This window comes from Hemitrygon akajei, chromosome 7 (genome assembly GCF_048418815.1).
Source record: "Hemitrygon akajei chromosome 7, sHemAka1.3, whole genome shotgun sequence".
NCBI classification, from domain to species: Eukaryota; Metazoa; Chordata; class Chondrichthyes; order Myliobatiformes; family Dasyatidae; genus Hemitrygon; species Hemitrygon akajei.
The window spans coordinates 73,076,696-73,092,913 of record NC_133130.1 but is presented as its reverse complement, the minus strand read 5'-3'; the positions used below and the strand labels follow the sequence as shown (position 1 = coordinate 73,092,913).

The window sequence follows — 16,218 nt, the reverse complement described above, 5'->3', positions numbered from 1 at the left end:
TGTGGGGCCAGTTCTTATATTGGTTGCCTCCTTAGACTGAGGGAAAATAAAACAATTTAGATTCAAGGCCAATGATGAAACTGTTTGCTGAAGAATTGGAATATGATATCCCCAAAGGTAGGTGGATGATACGAGCTGGCAGTATCAGCAAGGAAAATATCTTTGGCATTAGAAAGAGTGTATTACCGGCATTCTTTGCAAGCTGAGGATTTATGGTGCTGACAGTTTGGGTGTCTGCCAGTAGGGGGTGGATACAGATCTACTTCACTGCAGAGCAGAGTAAAACAAATATTGTGTAATGATAGCAACAAGATACTTGGGCAGGTGTCCATTACTGAAATATCTGAGGCCAGCACAATGCTGTGAAGCAAACCTGCAAAGAAAAGTAAGGTAGGTACTCTGTCCATAACAATGTTTCACACCAGCAGTTCAAGACCATAACAACGTTTCACACCAGCAGTTCAAGACCATAACAACGTTTCACACCAGCAGTTCAAGAAGGCTTTTCAAGATTTTCTTCTCAAGACAAAGTAGGGATGAGCAATTAAATGCTGGTTCAGCTTTCATAGTCCACATGCCTTAAATGAATAAGAAAAGAGTAGGTCAGACTAGGAGACCAGTGAGATGGCCTGGAGTGAAGCATATTTCATTAATATCAGTTCCGTCCGGAGACAACAGTTAAGTCAGACGGGCAACAATTTTTCATTTTTAGATCCATGGGAATACTCATAATCCTTAATAGCATTTAGCTTAGATGAAAGGTCATAATCTGCTTGGGCTGTTTGAGAGAGCCAGTTCAGCAGTTTCCAGCATATCATTGCACCTTTGCAAGAATCCGAAGTAAGGTAGAAAGCAAAAGTCTCAGATGACTTTCCAATTGCACCTTGTTCAATTTACTAATATTACATTTACCATTTAGTCACGATCCATCAATGTCCCTTGTGCATTGTTTCCAAGCAATAGCTAAGGAGTAAATTCAACGAAACCTTTTCTCCAATGCATGATTTGCAATAGATCCAAGAGCTGATCAACACATCAGACCTTCTCAATCTTCACTGAATGCACAGGTACATTCTACAGGTGGATTTAAAAATGTTTGAAATACTGTTGGAGATGAAGATAGTATCTCACCATAAGACCATATCACCAATATTGCTGACTGTATGTTATACTGACCTGTACCTGTCTTTACCTGTATTAGTTTGCATGATTTTTTTTGGTTGTTTAAAAACTGCTGAAAGGCCATTATTGCAGGCTTATCAATCATTGGCTTTTAAATTTAAATCTCATCCCTTTCTCATAATGGCATGCAAAATTCCACATTTATTTTAATAATTCATACTTCCCTTTGTGTTTATTTAGGTCCTGCGTGTTTTGAAACTACAAATCTCTACAATTCTGTCTGGGGCTTATTAATTACAGCATGAACAAGCATATCTCCTCTAATATTTTCACAGGACAATACAGTCCCTTGTCTTTGGTAGGGCATCTGGAGAATGAGTACTCAATCAAAATATCTCACTTAATAAATGAAATAAATCTTAAAGCTGACAAATTGAAAGATGTATGCACCAGCAGCTTAATGAAGAGAGCTAACATGTTAGTACACCTGAGCAGAGATGATGACATATTGCACCACCCCAGGCAAAATGTCTGTTGGAGGCAGACAAGCTGCATAAAGAAACCACTTGCAGTGCTCTATACTTGCAACAGGAGTAACTAACCTGTTTCAGAAAACTTCTCAATTTGTGCTTCAGATTGTAATTTAGAAGCTGCCTTGCTGGCAGCAGAGCTAGATCAGAGGGCATGTCTGCTGATGATAACATATGCCATGTAACCATTAAAAGGCAGCCATTCTAAGCAGAGGTGAGATAATCTCACCACAGTTAACGCTTAATGAAGAACTCAGTCAGTTCCCAATGGACATACTCTCGCTGTCTAAGTCAACATTAATTAACACGGAACTCACTCAGAGCAAACTGGAATAAGGAGCAGAAAACTTTATGCATGTGTAATAAGAGCTCCCTTCTGACTCACTCTTGACGACAGAATGTTACCAATTGTGAAGCCCCGATTGAAGAGCAACATATACCAGCACTTCTCTGGCCAAGACTGGAAATGACCTGGTAATTCCTGTCAATCTCGTTCAGGTAGCCCGCTGCTATGAGTGATTTTGGCTGATTTCATACATGTCATTTGTGTGATGTAACTCCCCTCCATTTATGTCTCTTGCTGGAGAAGTCGGCATCCTTTACTCAGAAGTGGTTGCTACAGTTTTGGGGTCCAGTTAAATAAAAAATCCAATTAAGGCTTCTTGCTCATCCCGGTATTGGTCACACTGCGATCGGTGCCCCCCCCGCTATCAACTGCCAATAATAATAAAGGGCCTTCCTTTCCCTTCTAAATCTCTTCAATTGTTTATCACCTTTTCCTCATTTAAAGCACATCTTTCACACTCTACCCCAATATCTCTCTGTGTGAAGGGTAGATAAATGGAAACTGCTGTGGTAAAATAGGTTGCTTGCTGTGAGCCCAGCCTGATCTCCAACGTCAGCGTCTCTGCTTGTTACTAGTAGTCACCTCTCAGCACCACCTTCAACTTTCATTTGACCTCACAATCCAATGCACGACCAATCAAAAGCGGGCCTTTGTTTTTAAATTATTAAAGCTTTGATTTTCAATCAACAAACTTGCTCAAAGTGCAAGGAACTCCATCAGGGCTAAGCAGTCTAATAACAGTCTCACGTCCACAAAGCTGCTGTTATGCCCTCGGCCCCCTCCTTTGTAAGAATCGCAAGAGCCCTAGTCAAGGGGGGGTCAACTGACCCAAGAGGGGGAGAGACGTGCTGAATAGACACAGGAAATGGGAGAGAGAGAGAGAGACGTGCGGAAGGCCACGTTCTCCCGAGAAGCAGAATAAAGGCGATATTGACTATTGTCTCATAAAGACCACGTGAAAAGCCCTCGGGCAAAGTGGGCTGGTTGAGAGAGAGATCGCATCACCTGCAACCTGATTGACACCTGCGATCCCGTGAAGAAGTATAAAGGAGGGTCTGAGTGGGGGACAACCCTCAGACGCACCAAGGAGACACCAAGGAAGCACGATACCGATTCCCGTGGGAGCGGGAAGACATTTTGAAGGAAGCCACGTGCGTTAGATTCCAAATTTTGAATCTGTGGCTGGAACCATCGGAAGACCGCTTTTAAATAACAACGGGGAAGCCTGCTCCCCTGATTCCAAGGATTTGCTCTGTAAAGACAACGGGCAAGTGTTTATCCTTTCTCAACTATCTCTCTCTCTCTTTACAACATGAAAACCCCAGCGGTTCCCAAAAGGGAAAAGCCTGCAAACTTCTGAGTGACTCTTTATATTTCAATTGGACTCAGTATTAACCCCTAGACAACTATAGAGCTTATTTCTGATTGATTATTATTACACCGGTGTTTTAGATCGAGTTTTGACGATGTATATGATCTGAATGTTTTGTCTTAACCATACGCTTGTGCCCCTTTTTGAATAAAACGTTTGAAAATAGTAGCATCCGACTCAGCTGAACCCGCTATCTTTGCTGGTAAGTTACCTGGTTACGAGGTTACGTAACACTGCCATTCCACGTTCTTCACAAGGCAAGTATAAAGGAAGCCGAAGCTTCCCCAGGTGACCCAGAGGCACATTTCCAATCTTAATCTCCACCGGCCCGTGAGGTTTCCACTGGTCCAAACCTCCTTTGCTGTATTCCTGTTTCAGAGTCCAATGATGGTGGTGCTCATCTGAGTACCAAAGTTCTGTGGGAGTAGAGGAGTCCCACTATTGATTGGCAAAGAAACTAAGGTTCAGGGCCAAAAGAAGCAGAGGTAGAGATGGGGGTGGGGGAGGAGGGGGGAAGGGGGTGGTGTTGGAGAGCTAGATTCTGTCCCAGTGCCAAGTTGAAGTGGTGTGAAGCTGACTCCTGGAGGCATTGTGCACCACTTGGCTTAAATTAATCAATCCGCCAGAGTCAGACTGCCACATTATTTAAGAGATATAATGGCACCTTTGTGCTCGCAAGCACCCAAAATGACTTTGCTTCATTGCAATGTATAAGTGGGGCCTTGTATTCGTTTTCTAATTCCACTAGTCACTGCTCCTACAGCTACTTGATGCTGTTAGTCCCAATTTGTTCCCTATTTGTTGATTTTGGCTCTGTTTTCTCAATACCATATTTTTCACGTCTTTTCTTTCCCCTTGCCTTGCAGTAATATCAAGACAGAAACCAGGGAGGAAAACAAACAATCTGGTATCAACATTTCCTCACATGAAGTACCAGGAGGGGAGAACTTTTATTCGGGAGAATGAACAAAAATGCTCTATTTGAAACTTGCAGAGCTCTGTGAAAGAATCTGTTCAATCTCCGCCTGCATTGACTTCAAGTGTAGGTTAGCCATTCAACCCATAGAGTGTGGCCTGCCTTTTCAGTCCATTTGAGTTACTGAGGTTTTTGTCAGGAGAAACAAGAAAGCATACAACCAAGTGAGTTCTTTGTAGAATTTAGCGTGTAGGAGACTACTTAACAAGAAAATTAGGAGGGCAAAAAGAGGTCATGAAATATCCTGGGCAAGTAAGATTAAGAGGAATCGTATATCAGGAGCAAGAAGATATCTAAGGAAAGAATAGATCTTATAGTGACCAAAGGGGTCATCTATGTGTGGAGCCAGGGGATGTGGCCAAGGCTCTAAATGAATACCTCTCATCTGTATTCACCAAGAAGAAGGATGGTGAGTTCAGGGAGGGATATCAGAATCAGAATCAGGTTTATTATCATTGGCATGAGACGTGAAATTTGTTAACTTAGCAACAGCGGTTCAATGATATAGAATAATATAATATAGAAGAAAAAAAATAAGAATAAATAAGTAAGTAAATCTTATTCAGTATACATATATTGAATAGATTAAAAATCGTGCAAAAACAGAAATACTGTATATTAAAAAAGTGAGGTAGTGTCCAAAGCTTCAATGTCTATTTAGGAATCAGATGGCAGAGGGGAAGAAGCTGTTCCTGAATCACTGAGTGTATGCCTTCAGGCTTCTGTACCTCCTACCTGATGGTAACAGTGAGAAAAGGGCATGCCCTGGGTGCTGGAGGTCCTTAATAATGGATGCTGCCTTTCTGAGACACAGCTCCCTGAAGATGTCCTGGGTACTTTGTAGGCTAGTATTCAAGATGAAGCTGACTAAATTTACAACCCTCTGCAGCTTCTTTCAGTCCTGTACAGTAGCCAACCCCCCCCCCCCCCCCCCCCCATACCAGACAGTGATGCAGCCTGTCAGAATGCTCTCCACGGTACAACTATAGAAGTTTTTGAGTGTAGTTGTTGACATACCAAATCTTTTCAAACTCCTAATGAAATATAGCTGCTGTCTTGCCTTCTTTATAACAACATCGATATGTTGGGACCAGGTTAGATCCTCAGAGATCTTGATACCCAGGAACTTGAAACTGCTCACTCTCTCCACTTCTGATCCCTCTATGAGGATTGGTATGTGTTCCTTCATCTTACCCTTCCAGAAGTCCACAATCAGCTCTTTTGTCCTACTGACGTTGAGTGCCAGGTTGTTGCTGCGGCGCCACATCCTGACGTAGGTGTTTGTGTTGTCCAGGTGGTCTAAAGCCATGTGGAGAGCCATTGAGATTGCATCTGCCGTTGACCTATTGTGGCAATAGGCAAATTGCAATGGGTCCAGGTCCTTGCTGAGGCAGGAGTTCAGTCTAGTCACGACCAACCTCTCAAAGCATTTCATCACTGTCGATGTGAGTGCTACCGGGTGATAGTCATAAAGGCAGCTCACATTATTCTTCTTAGGCACTGGTATAATTGTTGCCTTTTTGAAGCAAGTGGGAACTTCTGCCCTTAACAGTGAGAGGTTGAAAATGTCCTTGAATATTCCCGCCAGTTGGTTGGCACAGGTTTTCAGAGACTTACCAGAGACTCCATTGGGACCTTCTGCCTTGTGAGGGTTCACTCTATTTAAAGACAGCCTAACATCGGCCTCTGAGTCAGAGGTCACAGGGTCATCAGGTGCAACAGGGATCTTCACAGCTATAGTTGTATTCTCCCTTTCAAAGCGGGCATAGAAGGCATTAAGTTCATCTGGTAGTGAAGCATCGCTGCCATTCGTGCTATTGGGTTTTGCTTTGTAGGAAGTAATATCTTGCAAGCCCTGCCAGAGTTGTCATGCATCCAATGTCGCCTCCAACCTCGTTTGAAATCATCTCTTTGCCCTTGAAATAGCCGTCCGCAAGTCATATCTGGGTTTCTGCTACAGGCCTGGGTCACCAGACTTGAATGCCACAGATCTAGCCTTCAGCAGATGACGTACCTCCTGGCTGGTCCATGGCTATGGTAGAATGGAACATGTCAGTATCAATAGGGTGAAGGTGCTTGATGACTTGGAACACATAAGGGTGGATAAATCCTACTGTTAGTTGAGATCTATCCCAGAAAGCTGTGGGAATTGAGGGAGGAGATTGCTGGGATCCTGACACAGGTTTAGCATCAGAAGACTGGAGGATAGCTAACATTCTTCCTTTATTTAAGGGAGAGGGGATAAGTCAGTAACCACAGGCTAATGAGCATTATGTCAGAGGTAAAGAAATTACATTCTAACAGGCAGGGTTTATGTTCATTAGGAAAGCCAGGAACTGACTGGAAAAGGTCACCATTGCTTTTTCCTGTCTCACTGATTTGATTGAGATTTTTGAGGAGGTAGTGATGTGAAGGTAGGGTGCTAGATGTTCTCTATACGCATTTTGGTAAAGCATTTTACAAGGTCCAGCACGGTAAGCTGGCCCTCAAGGCTAAAGCATATGGGATCCAAGGCAAACTAGCTGAGTGGATCCAAAACTGGGTTAGTAATAGCAGGCAGAGAGTACCAACGGAAGCATGTTTTTCCGATTGGGAGCCTGTGACTAGTGATCTAGGGTTCGGTGCTGGGGTCTTTGCTGTTTGCGATATACCGTATATATTAACGACTTGGATGCAGATGACATGGAAACTGGAAATGTTATGGACTGGGAAGAAGGTTGTCTAAAGCAACAGAGTGGTGAAGAAGGCCTGGTATATTTCCCTTTACAGTCTGGGCACAGAACATAAGTGTTGGTACATTTAAGTGCAACTTTACAAAACTCTAGTTTAACCGCTTGGAGTATTTTATGCACTTTTGTTCACCTTAGTATCTGAAGGATGTGAATGCATTGGAGAGAAGGCAGAAGAGATTTTCCAGGGTGATGCCTAGACTGGTGGTCTTCAGTTATAGAAACATAGAGAAACGTAGAAACATAGAAAACCTACAGCACAATACAGGCCCTTCGGCCCACAAAGCTGTGCCGGACATGTCCTTACTTTAGAAATTACCTAGGGTTACCCATAGCCCTCTATTTTTCTAGGCTCCATGTATCCATCCAAGAGTCTCTTAAAAGACCCTATCGTATCCGCCTCCACCACTGTCGCCGGCAGCCCATTCCACGCACTCACCACTCTCTATGTAAAAAACTTACCCCTGACATCCCCTCTGTACCTACTTCCAAGCACCTTAAAACTGTGCCCTCTCACGTTAGCCATTTCAGCCATGGGGAAAAGCCTCTGACTATCCACACGATCAATGCCTCTCATCATCTTATACACCTCTATCAGGTCACCTCTCATCCTCCATCACTCCAAGAAGTAAAGGCCAAGTTCACTCACTCAAGTGCACTTATGGGGAGAGATTGGGTAGGCTGGATTCCAGGGCTGAGGGATGACGATAGAAGTATATAAGGTTAAAATCTTTGCATCATTGTAGGGATATCAAAAACATTGCTACCATCAGGGAGGAAGAACGGGAGCCTGAATGATTCAGGAAAAGCTGCCCTCTGCCATCATGAATGCTACCTCTCCACTTTTATTCTCTCTTTTTGCACTACTTAACTTAAATTTTTAAGTGGATATATACCTCTTTCTGTTATTTCCAGTTATTATTATTATGTATTGCAATGTACTGCTGCCACGTAACAACAAATTTCACGACATATGCCAGTGATATTAAACCTGATTCTGATATAGTTTTAAGGTAAGAGTTAGGGACTTCAAGGGGATTTAATGAGTGAATGACATCTGGATCTCACTGCCAGAAGAGGCAGTGAATCAGGACAACTAATAAGGCAGAACATCAGATTGTGTGGCAGGGTAGAGATGCGTCTCTACCAAAGGAGGTGTAAGGCGCTCCTTCTCTCCGCTAGCCTGCAGGTCACCCTTGGGCAAAGAGTAGTACCTACTTAGCTCCCCCCATCGCTCCCCTGATGAGGGTCACATGAAGCCATGGGAGCATGGTTGTATGAGCAGCTGGTGCATATCACAAGTTCTGGTTATGCGAACACTGACACCAGGCACACAGCCTCTGGAGAGTCACCTGTATTAAAAAGACACTGCCCAGAAGAAGGCAATGGCAAACCAGTTCTGTGGAAAAATTAGCCAAGAACAGTCGTGGTCATTGAGACCATGACCGCCTGCATCATCTGACATGGCACTTAATGATGATGAAGAGGAATACCACAGATCTGCTGCAGAGAAGGCCAAAGGCTTCAAATTCCTTGACATCCATGTTACCAGCAACCTCAACTGGTCTCTTCACATGGAAGTGATGAACATAAATGAGTGTTAGCATGTTTACCTTCTTAGGCATCAGAGAAGAGTCAGCATGTCCATTAGGATTTTCTCCAGCTTCTATAGATGTGCTATAGGAAGTTTCTTAGCCTGGTAGGGCAGGTGTTCTGTTCTTGACTGTCAGCGTCTGCAAAAAGTGGTATACGCAGATCAGTCTATGACAAGCTCCTCACTCCTTCCATGCAGTTCATCTTCATGGTGCGTTGCTTCAGGATGTCTAGTTGTATTGCCAGGAATGCCAGTCGCCCTGTCCATTCCCTTTGCTCTCTCCTACCTTCCGATAGAGCTTGAAAGCCTGAGCCATAAAGACTCAAAAGCACTTTCTTCCCCATTGCTGCCAGACGTCTGAGCCAAATCACCTCTTCACACACGCTTTCCGGTGCTGTCGCTATGCTCTCAGTTCTACCCCCTCAGTTATTCTCTTATTGCCTCTTTAACATTTCTTTTTGCACTGCCTCAGAGGGCACTTCAGTCTTAGCTCCAGTCTGTGGTTTGTGTTGGTCACTGTATTAATTATTGCCATGTATACTGTTTACTCTGCAAGCTGCATACAAACAAGTCATTTCATAGCACCCTTGTGTATATGACAATAAACTAATCTAATCCAATCTACACTTAAGAGGCATTTAAACAGACACTTAAATAGACAGGCCATAGAAGGATACAATCCTACGTGAGCAGATGCCACCAATGTAGCTGGACAGAGGTCAATGTGGATGTGATGAAATGAAGGGACCATTCTTGTGCTGTACGTCTCTGACTCTGGCTCCAAAAACTTCAGACATAAGTCCCAGTGGTTTCACAAATGATCCACGAATACCCAGCAACCATTATCCCAATTACTTGACTTCAAGATGCTAGTATCCTCACCTCTGAGGGAAGACTTCAGGATAAAGATCTAGCTTGATGCTCCACCTCAGGGACCGAGGGAGTGTTGTGCTGTCAACGTCTTTAGGACCAGACATCAAACAGAAGTACCTTTGTACTCCCAGATGGACACAAATAATCCCACTGCACCTTTTTTGAAAAATGAGCAACAAATTTATCTCTGGTGTACCAGTCCACATTGCTCACGCCGTCAACATTTCTAATACAGGCTACCTGATTATTGTCACGCTGCTGTTTCTGGGATTGTTCTGGTTGCCATGCTTTTTACGTGACAACAATGACTATTGGCCTTACAGACAATCCCCTCACTTTGACTGAGAATTACAGTTTACTAAAAAAGTACCGCCAAAGAAAGGTCAATTATTTCCAGAAGTGAAAGTGGATAAATGTATTCTAAAAACATCATAGAATGGGGTGACCGTAAACAGTAGAATAACACAAAACCACTTTTATCCAACACAGACATGAGGTGTGTGTGGGAGGGGGGGGGGCGTGGGAGGGGAGAGGCCTTCTAAATTTAAAATACACAGAATACACAATAAACAAAATTATATTAAACCCTGGCTTTAAATGAACACTAAAATAACTAACACTGGAATAGGAAGAAAAGCCAAAAGTACAAGCATGTTAAAAAAGGATGTATCGATAGAAGGAATAGTACTCCAAATATCAATTTCTTCCATTCCTTGAACACCTTCAACATTGTAACCTCACAGCAGAGGTATTGAATAAAGTTTGACACTTGAACCACAGGGGGAGATAGTAGGCTAAGTATCGAAATGATTGGCCAAAGAGCTGGGGACTGAGAACGAGGAGGTGGAGGGAATTTCACAGGTTAGGGCCTTGGAAACTGAAGGCACGTCACCAATGGCGCAGCAAGTAAGGTGAAGAATAAGCAAGAGACCAGAGATAGAGACACACAGAGATTTGTTGGGCTCAAAGAGGTTAGGGAATAGTGAGAAGTGAGGCCATGGAGTGATAGTGAGGCATTGCCAGGCCAGGAGTACGGTAATAGTTTTAGAAATGTGTCGTCCAGCCTTCTCTACCCACTGCATGGACATAAGCCAACGACCCAATCTTAAACTCCAGCCCAATAATCAATTGAGATTATTTTAATAATGTGCATTGTATTTTATCATTTATAAAATAATACTTCCCCTTCAGCTCACTTGCACATGGAAAGGGGAGGAGGGAGGTGGGTTGGTAAACAGTTGTTCAGCCTCCATGATGAATGCTCCAACTGAAACACTCCTACCACCCACCACTCCTCGTCAGCAGGGTGTATGTTGTGGCATTGTCATGAGAATTATTGAAATCCCGTCTATGGGTCTTTATTCCTGCTCTTCGCCAAGGCAGGAGGAGGGAAGCTATAGTACTCACTGTTTCCTGATTACAGTGAGCAGGAAAAGGCCACAGTCTTTGTTCTGATCACAGTGCAGGAAAGTACACAGAGCAGACCTTAAGCAAGCATGAAAGCTGGCCCAGTTGTAATCCAACCCACCCCCTTTCTCCTGCCCACTTCTGCACAGACAACTGACAAACAGTCTCGACTCACCCATGACAAGCAGCCATTTAGACAAGATGCTGGAGGGCAGCCACGAATCGTACCCCTGAGTCACTGCTTTCAGGAAAGAAAAAAACACTGAAAGAAAATCTCAAATCACCTACTCACTACATAAATCAAACCTGTTCTGTCATAATAACACAGCAAAGAGCCAAGGCATAAGATTTAAAACTGAAACAAGCTGTACAAGGACCTCAATTCTTAGTGTATTCTCCCAAACAAGTTACAGCTAAATGATCTGTTATGTCTGTAACTAAACAGAAGATAAAATGCTATCAAACCCAAAGGTGAGATCACATTTCAGCTTTCAGTGAGCAATCTTCTGTCCTGAGAAAAAAAAGTAAACTCTCCAATGGAAAGATTAAAATGCTCTACTTCCTGTTATGTTATAGGGTTGCAGTTTTTAACCAATGGTTCTGCAGAGCACTAGATGGGCTGGTTGCCAAGAGCAATAGATGTATCTATCCAGGTGCCCCATGAAACACACTCTCCAAACCACACTTTGAAAAGTTAGCAACTGCTAAGTTGTAGATTCAAACTGAAAACAGAAATAAATTGGTTTGAGTATTGAGTAAAAAAGTTCTTTGAGGCTTCTCAGTCCTTAACGTGAGACTGAAATTCATCCACTTTCCACAGGAATCATTCCAATTTCTTCGTTAATTTTCTTATGTCATTTATTTTAACTTCACTTTTCTGCTCGTCTCTGAGAAAAGAACTCATGCTGGGACAAACAGCATAATGACAAAATGATGTAAATTGTTGATAACAGAAAATGCTCGATCTGTCAGAAACAAAAAGAGAAACTGGGATTTAATCCCAGATGGTACTTCAAACAAAGTAAAACTCGACTGCAGCTGGGAGCCTGCAGCTGCTACAACCCAACAAGTAAAATCCACTTTCATTGGAACGGTCAGCATGAAAGAAGAAAAACTTGCATTTATAGAGCATCTTAAAGGACTACAGTCAGGAATTAGGGTTGGGCAATAAATGTGACCAACACCTACTTCCTGAGAATGAATTTTCATAGCTTCAGATTATTCCTGATCATCAGTAAATTGTAGATAAGCAGCAGCGAAAACAAAACAATCACTTGGAGTTGATGGCATGTAAGGGAGTCCAGGCCTCCGCTCCACATTCGAAGGCCAACGATGTGGATGTGTCACGAAGGACATCCATGGATATCAGGCTATCCCAGGTCAGTGGGTCCCGGAATTTGATATCCACGCAAGAGGCAGGCACGAGGGCCAGTGATTCAGCAAGCTCGGAGTTCAAGCCTGGAGTCTGTGATCACTTCATTGGCTAAACTTGGGGTCAATAATCGAAGATCAAACCCTAAAGATTGATTGTAAGTCTGGAATTTGAAGCTGGATGGCCAATGCCTGGAGACTGAAGACTGGTGGCCTGGAGGCCTGTCCTAGTGTTGGACTGTCCACTTGCGTGTGGGTGGGTGGGAGGGAGCAGAGGGACTTGTTTTGGCGCTGTTGTTTTGTTGTTCGTTGCATTCTATTTTGTTGTGGTCTGTGTTGTTCTGCCAAGCATTGTAGGCATGTTACATTGACATAGAAATGTGTGCAACACTTGTGGGCTGCCCCCAGCACACCCTTAGGTTGGTATTGGTTGAAAACACAAACAATGCATTCACTCTATGTTTTGATGTTTATTTGATAAATAAATGAATCTGATAAGTCGCAGGAAAAGGGTTACAACTGCAATAACTGCTCTGCTGGGAGATAGTGTGAATCTGATGGGCTGAATGGTCTCTGTGCTACAATGAGTAAGCAAGTAAAACATTGGAATTAATGAAGTTTTTACATGCAGTAAGTATTGCAGCTATTGTAATACAGGAAAACATTGCAACCACCTTGCACATTATAAATATTCATTATGGGCAAGATTGTGTTTTTGAAGTTTACTGGGGATTAAAAATTGACTGGAGCACTCCTTTGGAATAGCACCAGGACTCTTTCTTGTCCACTTAAGAGGCCAGTCGGGTTGACAGATTAACATTGTATCAGCACTTCTGATAGTGCGGAGGTCTCTAAACAATGCACTCAAATGCCAGTCAGAATGTTAACATTCCCATTTTTGTTTACAAAACTCTTAACAGAATCATATCTCCTTATTTTTGCAATTAATCCATGAATCTTCCCAGCCGTATTTTTTACCATGAATGCTGTGCCCCATTGATCTAACATATCATGTGAAACGCAAGGAATCTATAGAGGGGAAAATGCTTTCCTACCTGAGAATTGACACACAACACCTTGACACATAAGAAAATTACCTATTTTTTTCTAATATGTTCTGTATCAAACTTGTCTATTATTACAAATATCAACTTTAAGTACCAGCGCAAGATCCCAGAGGGGATTTACCTGTCTTGGAGACACCATTTAAAGTCACGAGGAGATAACAAGTTATTATCACCGACTAAATTAGCCTGGTTTAGGCACGTGGTCACTGCAGTGCTTGGGAGCTTCATCCAAAAGAAAAAGTGACCAGTGAAATAGAGAGTATTTATCTAGGCTGTATATCTTTGCACTTTGGAAGATGAGCAGAATGTAGATATGATCTACAGCAGAACCAATATCTTTCCTCAGGTCTTTTACTAACTTAATAGTTAACCTATTTACCTGCCTTCCTCACGTTACTGCAACTGCAGAGTGGTCAGTAGCTCGATTAACAAAGTGAAGGGTGCCTGATCAAAATCAACAGGTAGTTACCAGCAGCTAATATTCGACTAAATACCATATAATTTTGCTCTAACTTTCCAAGCTATCGACAGCACAAGTTTTGTTCAGCAATATGATTGCCAAAGGTGGCAGAGTTTTCAGTTTCTTGATCTTACTACATCAGCTTGTTTGTGAAAAGCCTCTGAGATTACCATGCTGGAAATTCCTTCAGAATCTGCCAAGTAAAGGCACTTCATCAGAAAACTGATCGCTAAACATAAAGATGGACCACACATTTTATCATCATCATCATCGTTATGTGCCGTGTATGACGTGGGCGATCATCATCTATGACCATGATTGTTCTTGGCAAATTTTCTACAGATGTGGTTTGCCAGTGCCTTCCTCTGGGCAGAGTCTTTACAAGACATTATCAACACTCTTCAGAGTTTGCCCGTCTGGCGTCAGTGATCACATAACCAGGACGTGATATCCACCAGCTGCTTTCCTGGCTTCACGTGACCCTGATCGGGGGAGCTAAGCGGGTGCTACACCTTGCCCAAGGGTGACCTGCAGGCTAGCGGAGGGAAGGAGCATCTTACACCTCCTTTGGTAGAGACGTATCTCCATCCCGTCACCCTACAGTTTATGAATGTCACCAAATTACTTCTGGCTCCAATATGTGTATGACATGCTAATGCTTATGTAAGAAGAAGCCCAGACATTCATAATTTCACCCAATAGCAAATATTACACAACCATTAGTGCAAGATTAAGTGGATATGGTAACTCTTGAAAATTTTAAGCAGAGGCAGTCTTTTACAATGCTTGTAAAGGCTGCAAAACCCATTGGGGGCTGAGCCAAGAATTGTTACAACACTTGTGAATCATGCAGAACCTATTGAGGGCTTGCTGACCAGGTTAGTTGTACCATCAAATAATTACCATCCCTCTCCATCCCTCCCCAGCCTAAAGTCCTACCACTGGGCTCAAGGAAATTTCTATCCCACTGTTACCAGACTCTTCAACGGACCTCGTGTATGATGAGAAGGCTCTTGACCTTACAACCGACTTTTTTATCATCTTATACTTTATCATCTACCTGCATGGCATTTTTCAGCAACTTTTACACTTTATTCTCTATTGTTATTGCTTTACCTTATGATTTGATCCATACGAGCAGTATGCAAGACAAGCTTTTCACCGTAAATTGGTACTTTTGACAATAATAAACCTATAACAAAACAAATAACAATATTTAAGCCTCACTGTGTGACTCCTTTCTCCAACCTCCCAAACCTACAGCACACCAAAGGCCAATCACAGCCTCGATTTGCTCCCTCCCCATCTTGTTGGCAGGTTCCAGCCTATCAAGGATTCCTTTCAATTCCTGACCAAATCCCTACTCTCCTAACTGAAGGCTCCACTTTCTCAGGTGCAACCACAATCCTTGCCCTACCCCCCTTGAGCTATGACCCACCTGAGTTTCTCCTGCTAAGAAAGGGTCTTTGTAAGCACAAAATGTGCAAGGCTTGTTCTATTACACGTAGTGCACTGCTTCTGATGGACAGTCAGAGTTTGCAATGCAGAGGTACACACAAAAAATATGACGACCATCTGCAAACTGCTAATTTGATACACCTCTCTCTGGAACTATATGGGAGACAGGAGCTTGCCCATTTACCATTGAAAAACGCTATTGTATGGAAGCTGATAAGGAAGGGAAAAAATTAAACCAAACCTGGACAGAAATTTATCTTTGCTTACCCGTACTGAACTGCTGCTAGAACATCAGCTACCTGCCTGTTTCTCACCCCAATATTTGGTGCCTTTGGACAGCTAATTTATTGTGCCCAGTTAGAGCAGGCAACTAAAGGGAAATAGCTATGCCTTTTTTTTTTGGATATTACTTTATTTTTTGAATGCTGGACAGAACTGATTTATATAATTTACATCTGTGGCAAAGACAAAGAGCACAGAACTATGACGAGAGCCTGTAACGAGGATGGTTTGGACGCAGATGCTGGGGTATCCGAAACAAGATTCAAGCCCTGGTACCCAGAAAGTCAGATAGTCGTGGTACATATTGGTATCAAGGACATAGGTAGAAAAAGGGAAGAGGTCATGAAAAATTAATACAGGGAGTTAGGAAGGAAGCTGAGAAGCAGGACCTCGAAGGTAGTCGTCTCAGGATTGCTGCCTGTGCCACGCGACAGTGAGGACAGGAATAGAATCAGGTGGCAGATAAATGCGTGGCTAAAGAATTGGAGCAGGGGACAGGGATTCAGGGTTCTGGATAGTTGGAACTCTTCTGGGGCAGGTGGGACCTGTACAAAAGGGACGGGTTGCACTTGAATCCAAGGGGATCCAATATTCTTGTGGGCAGGTTTACTAGAGCTGTTGCGAATGGCCT

At 42.9% G+C, this 16,218-nt stretch overlaps 1 protein-coding gene across 1 annotated transcript in view; it reads right to left on the bottom strand.

Moving 5' to 3' along the window:
• slc1a4 (solute carrier family 1 member 4) overlaps positions 1–16,218 on the bottom strand; it is a 226,404-nt gene that overhangs the window by 172,954 nt on the left and 37,232 nt on the right. The window contains exon 2 of the mRNA XM_073051234.1: positions 14,964–15,039. Within this exon, the coding sequence (XP_072907335.1) occupies positions 14,964–15,039 (76 nt within the window). The remainder of the gene's footprint in view (positions 1–14,963; positions 15,040–16,218) is intronic.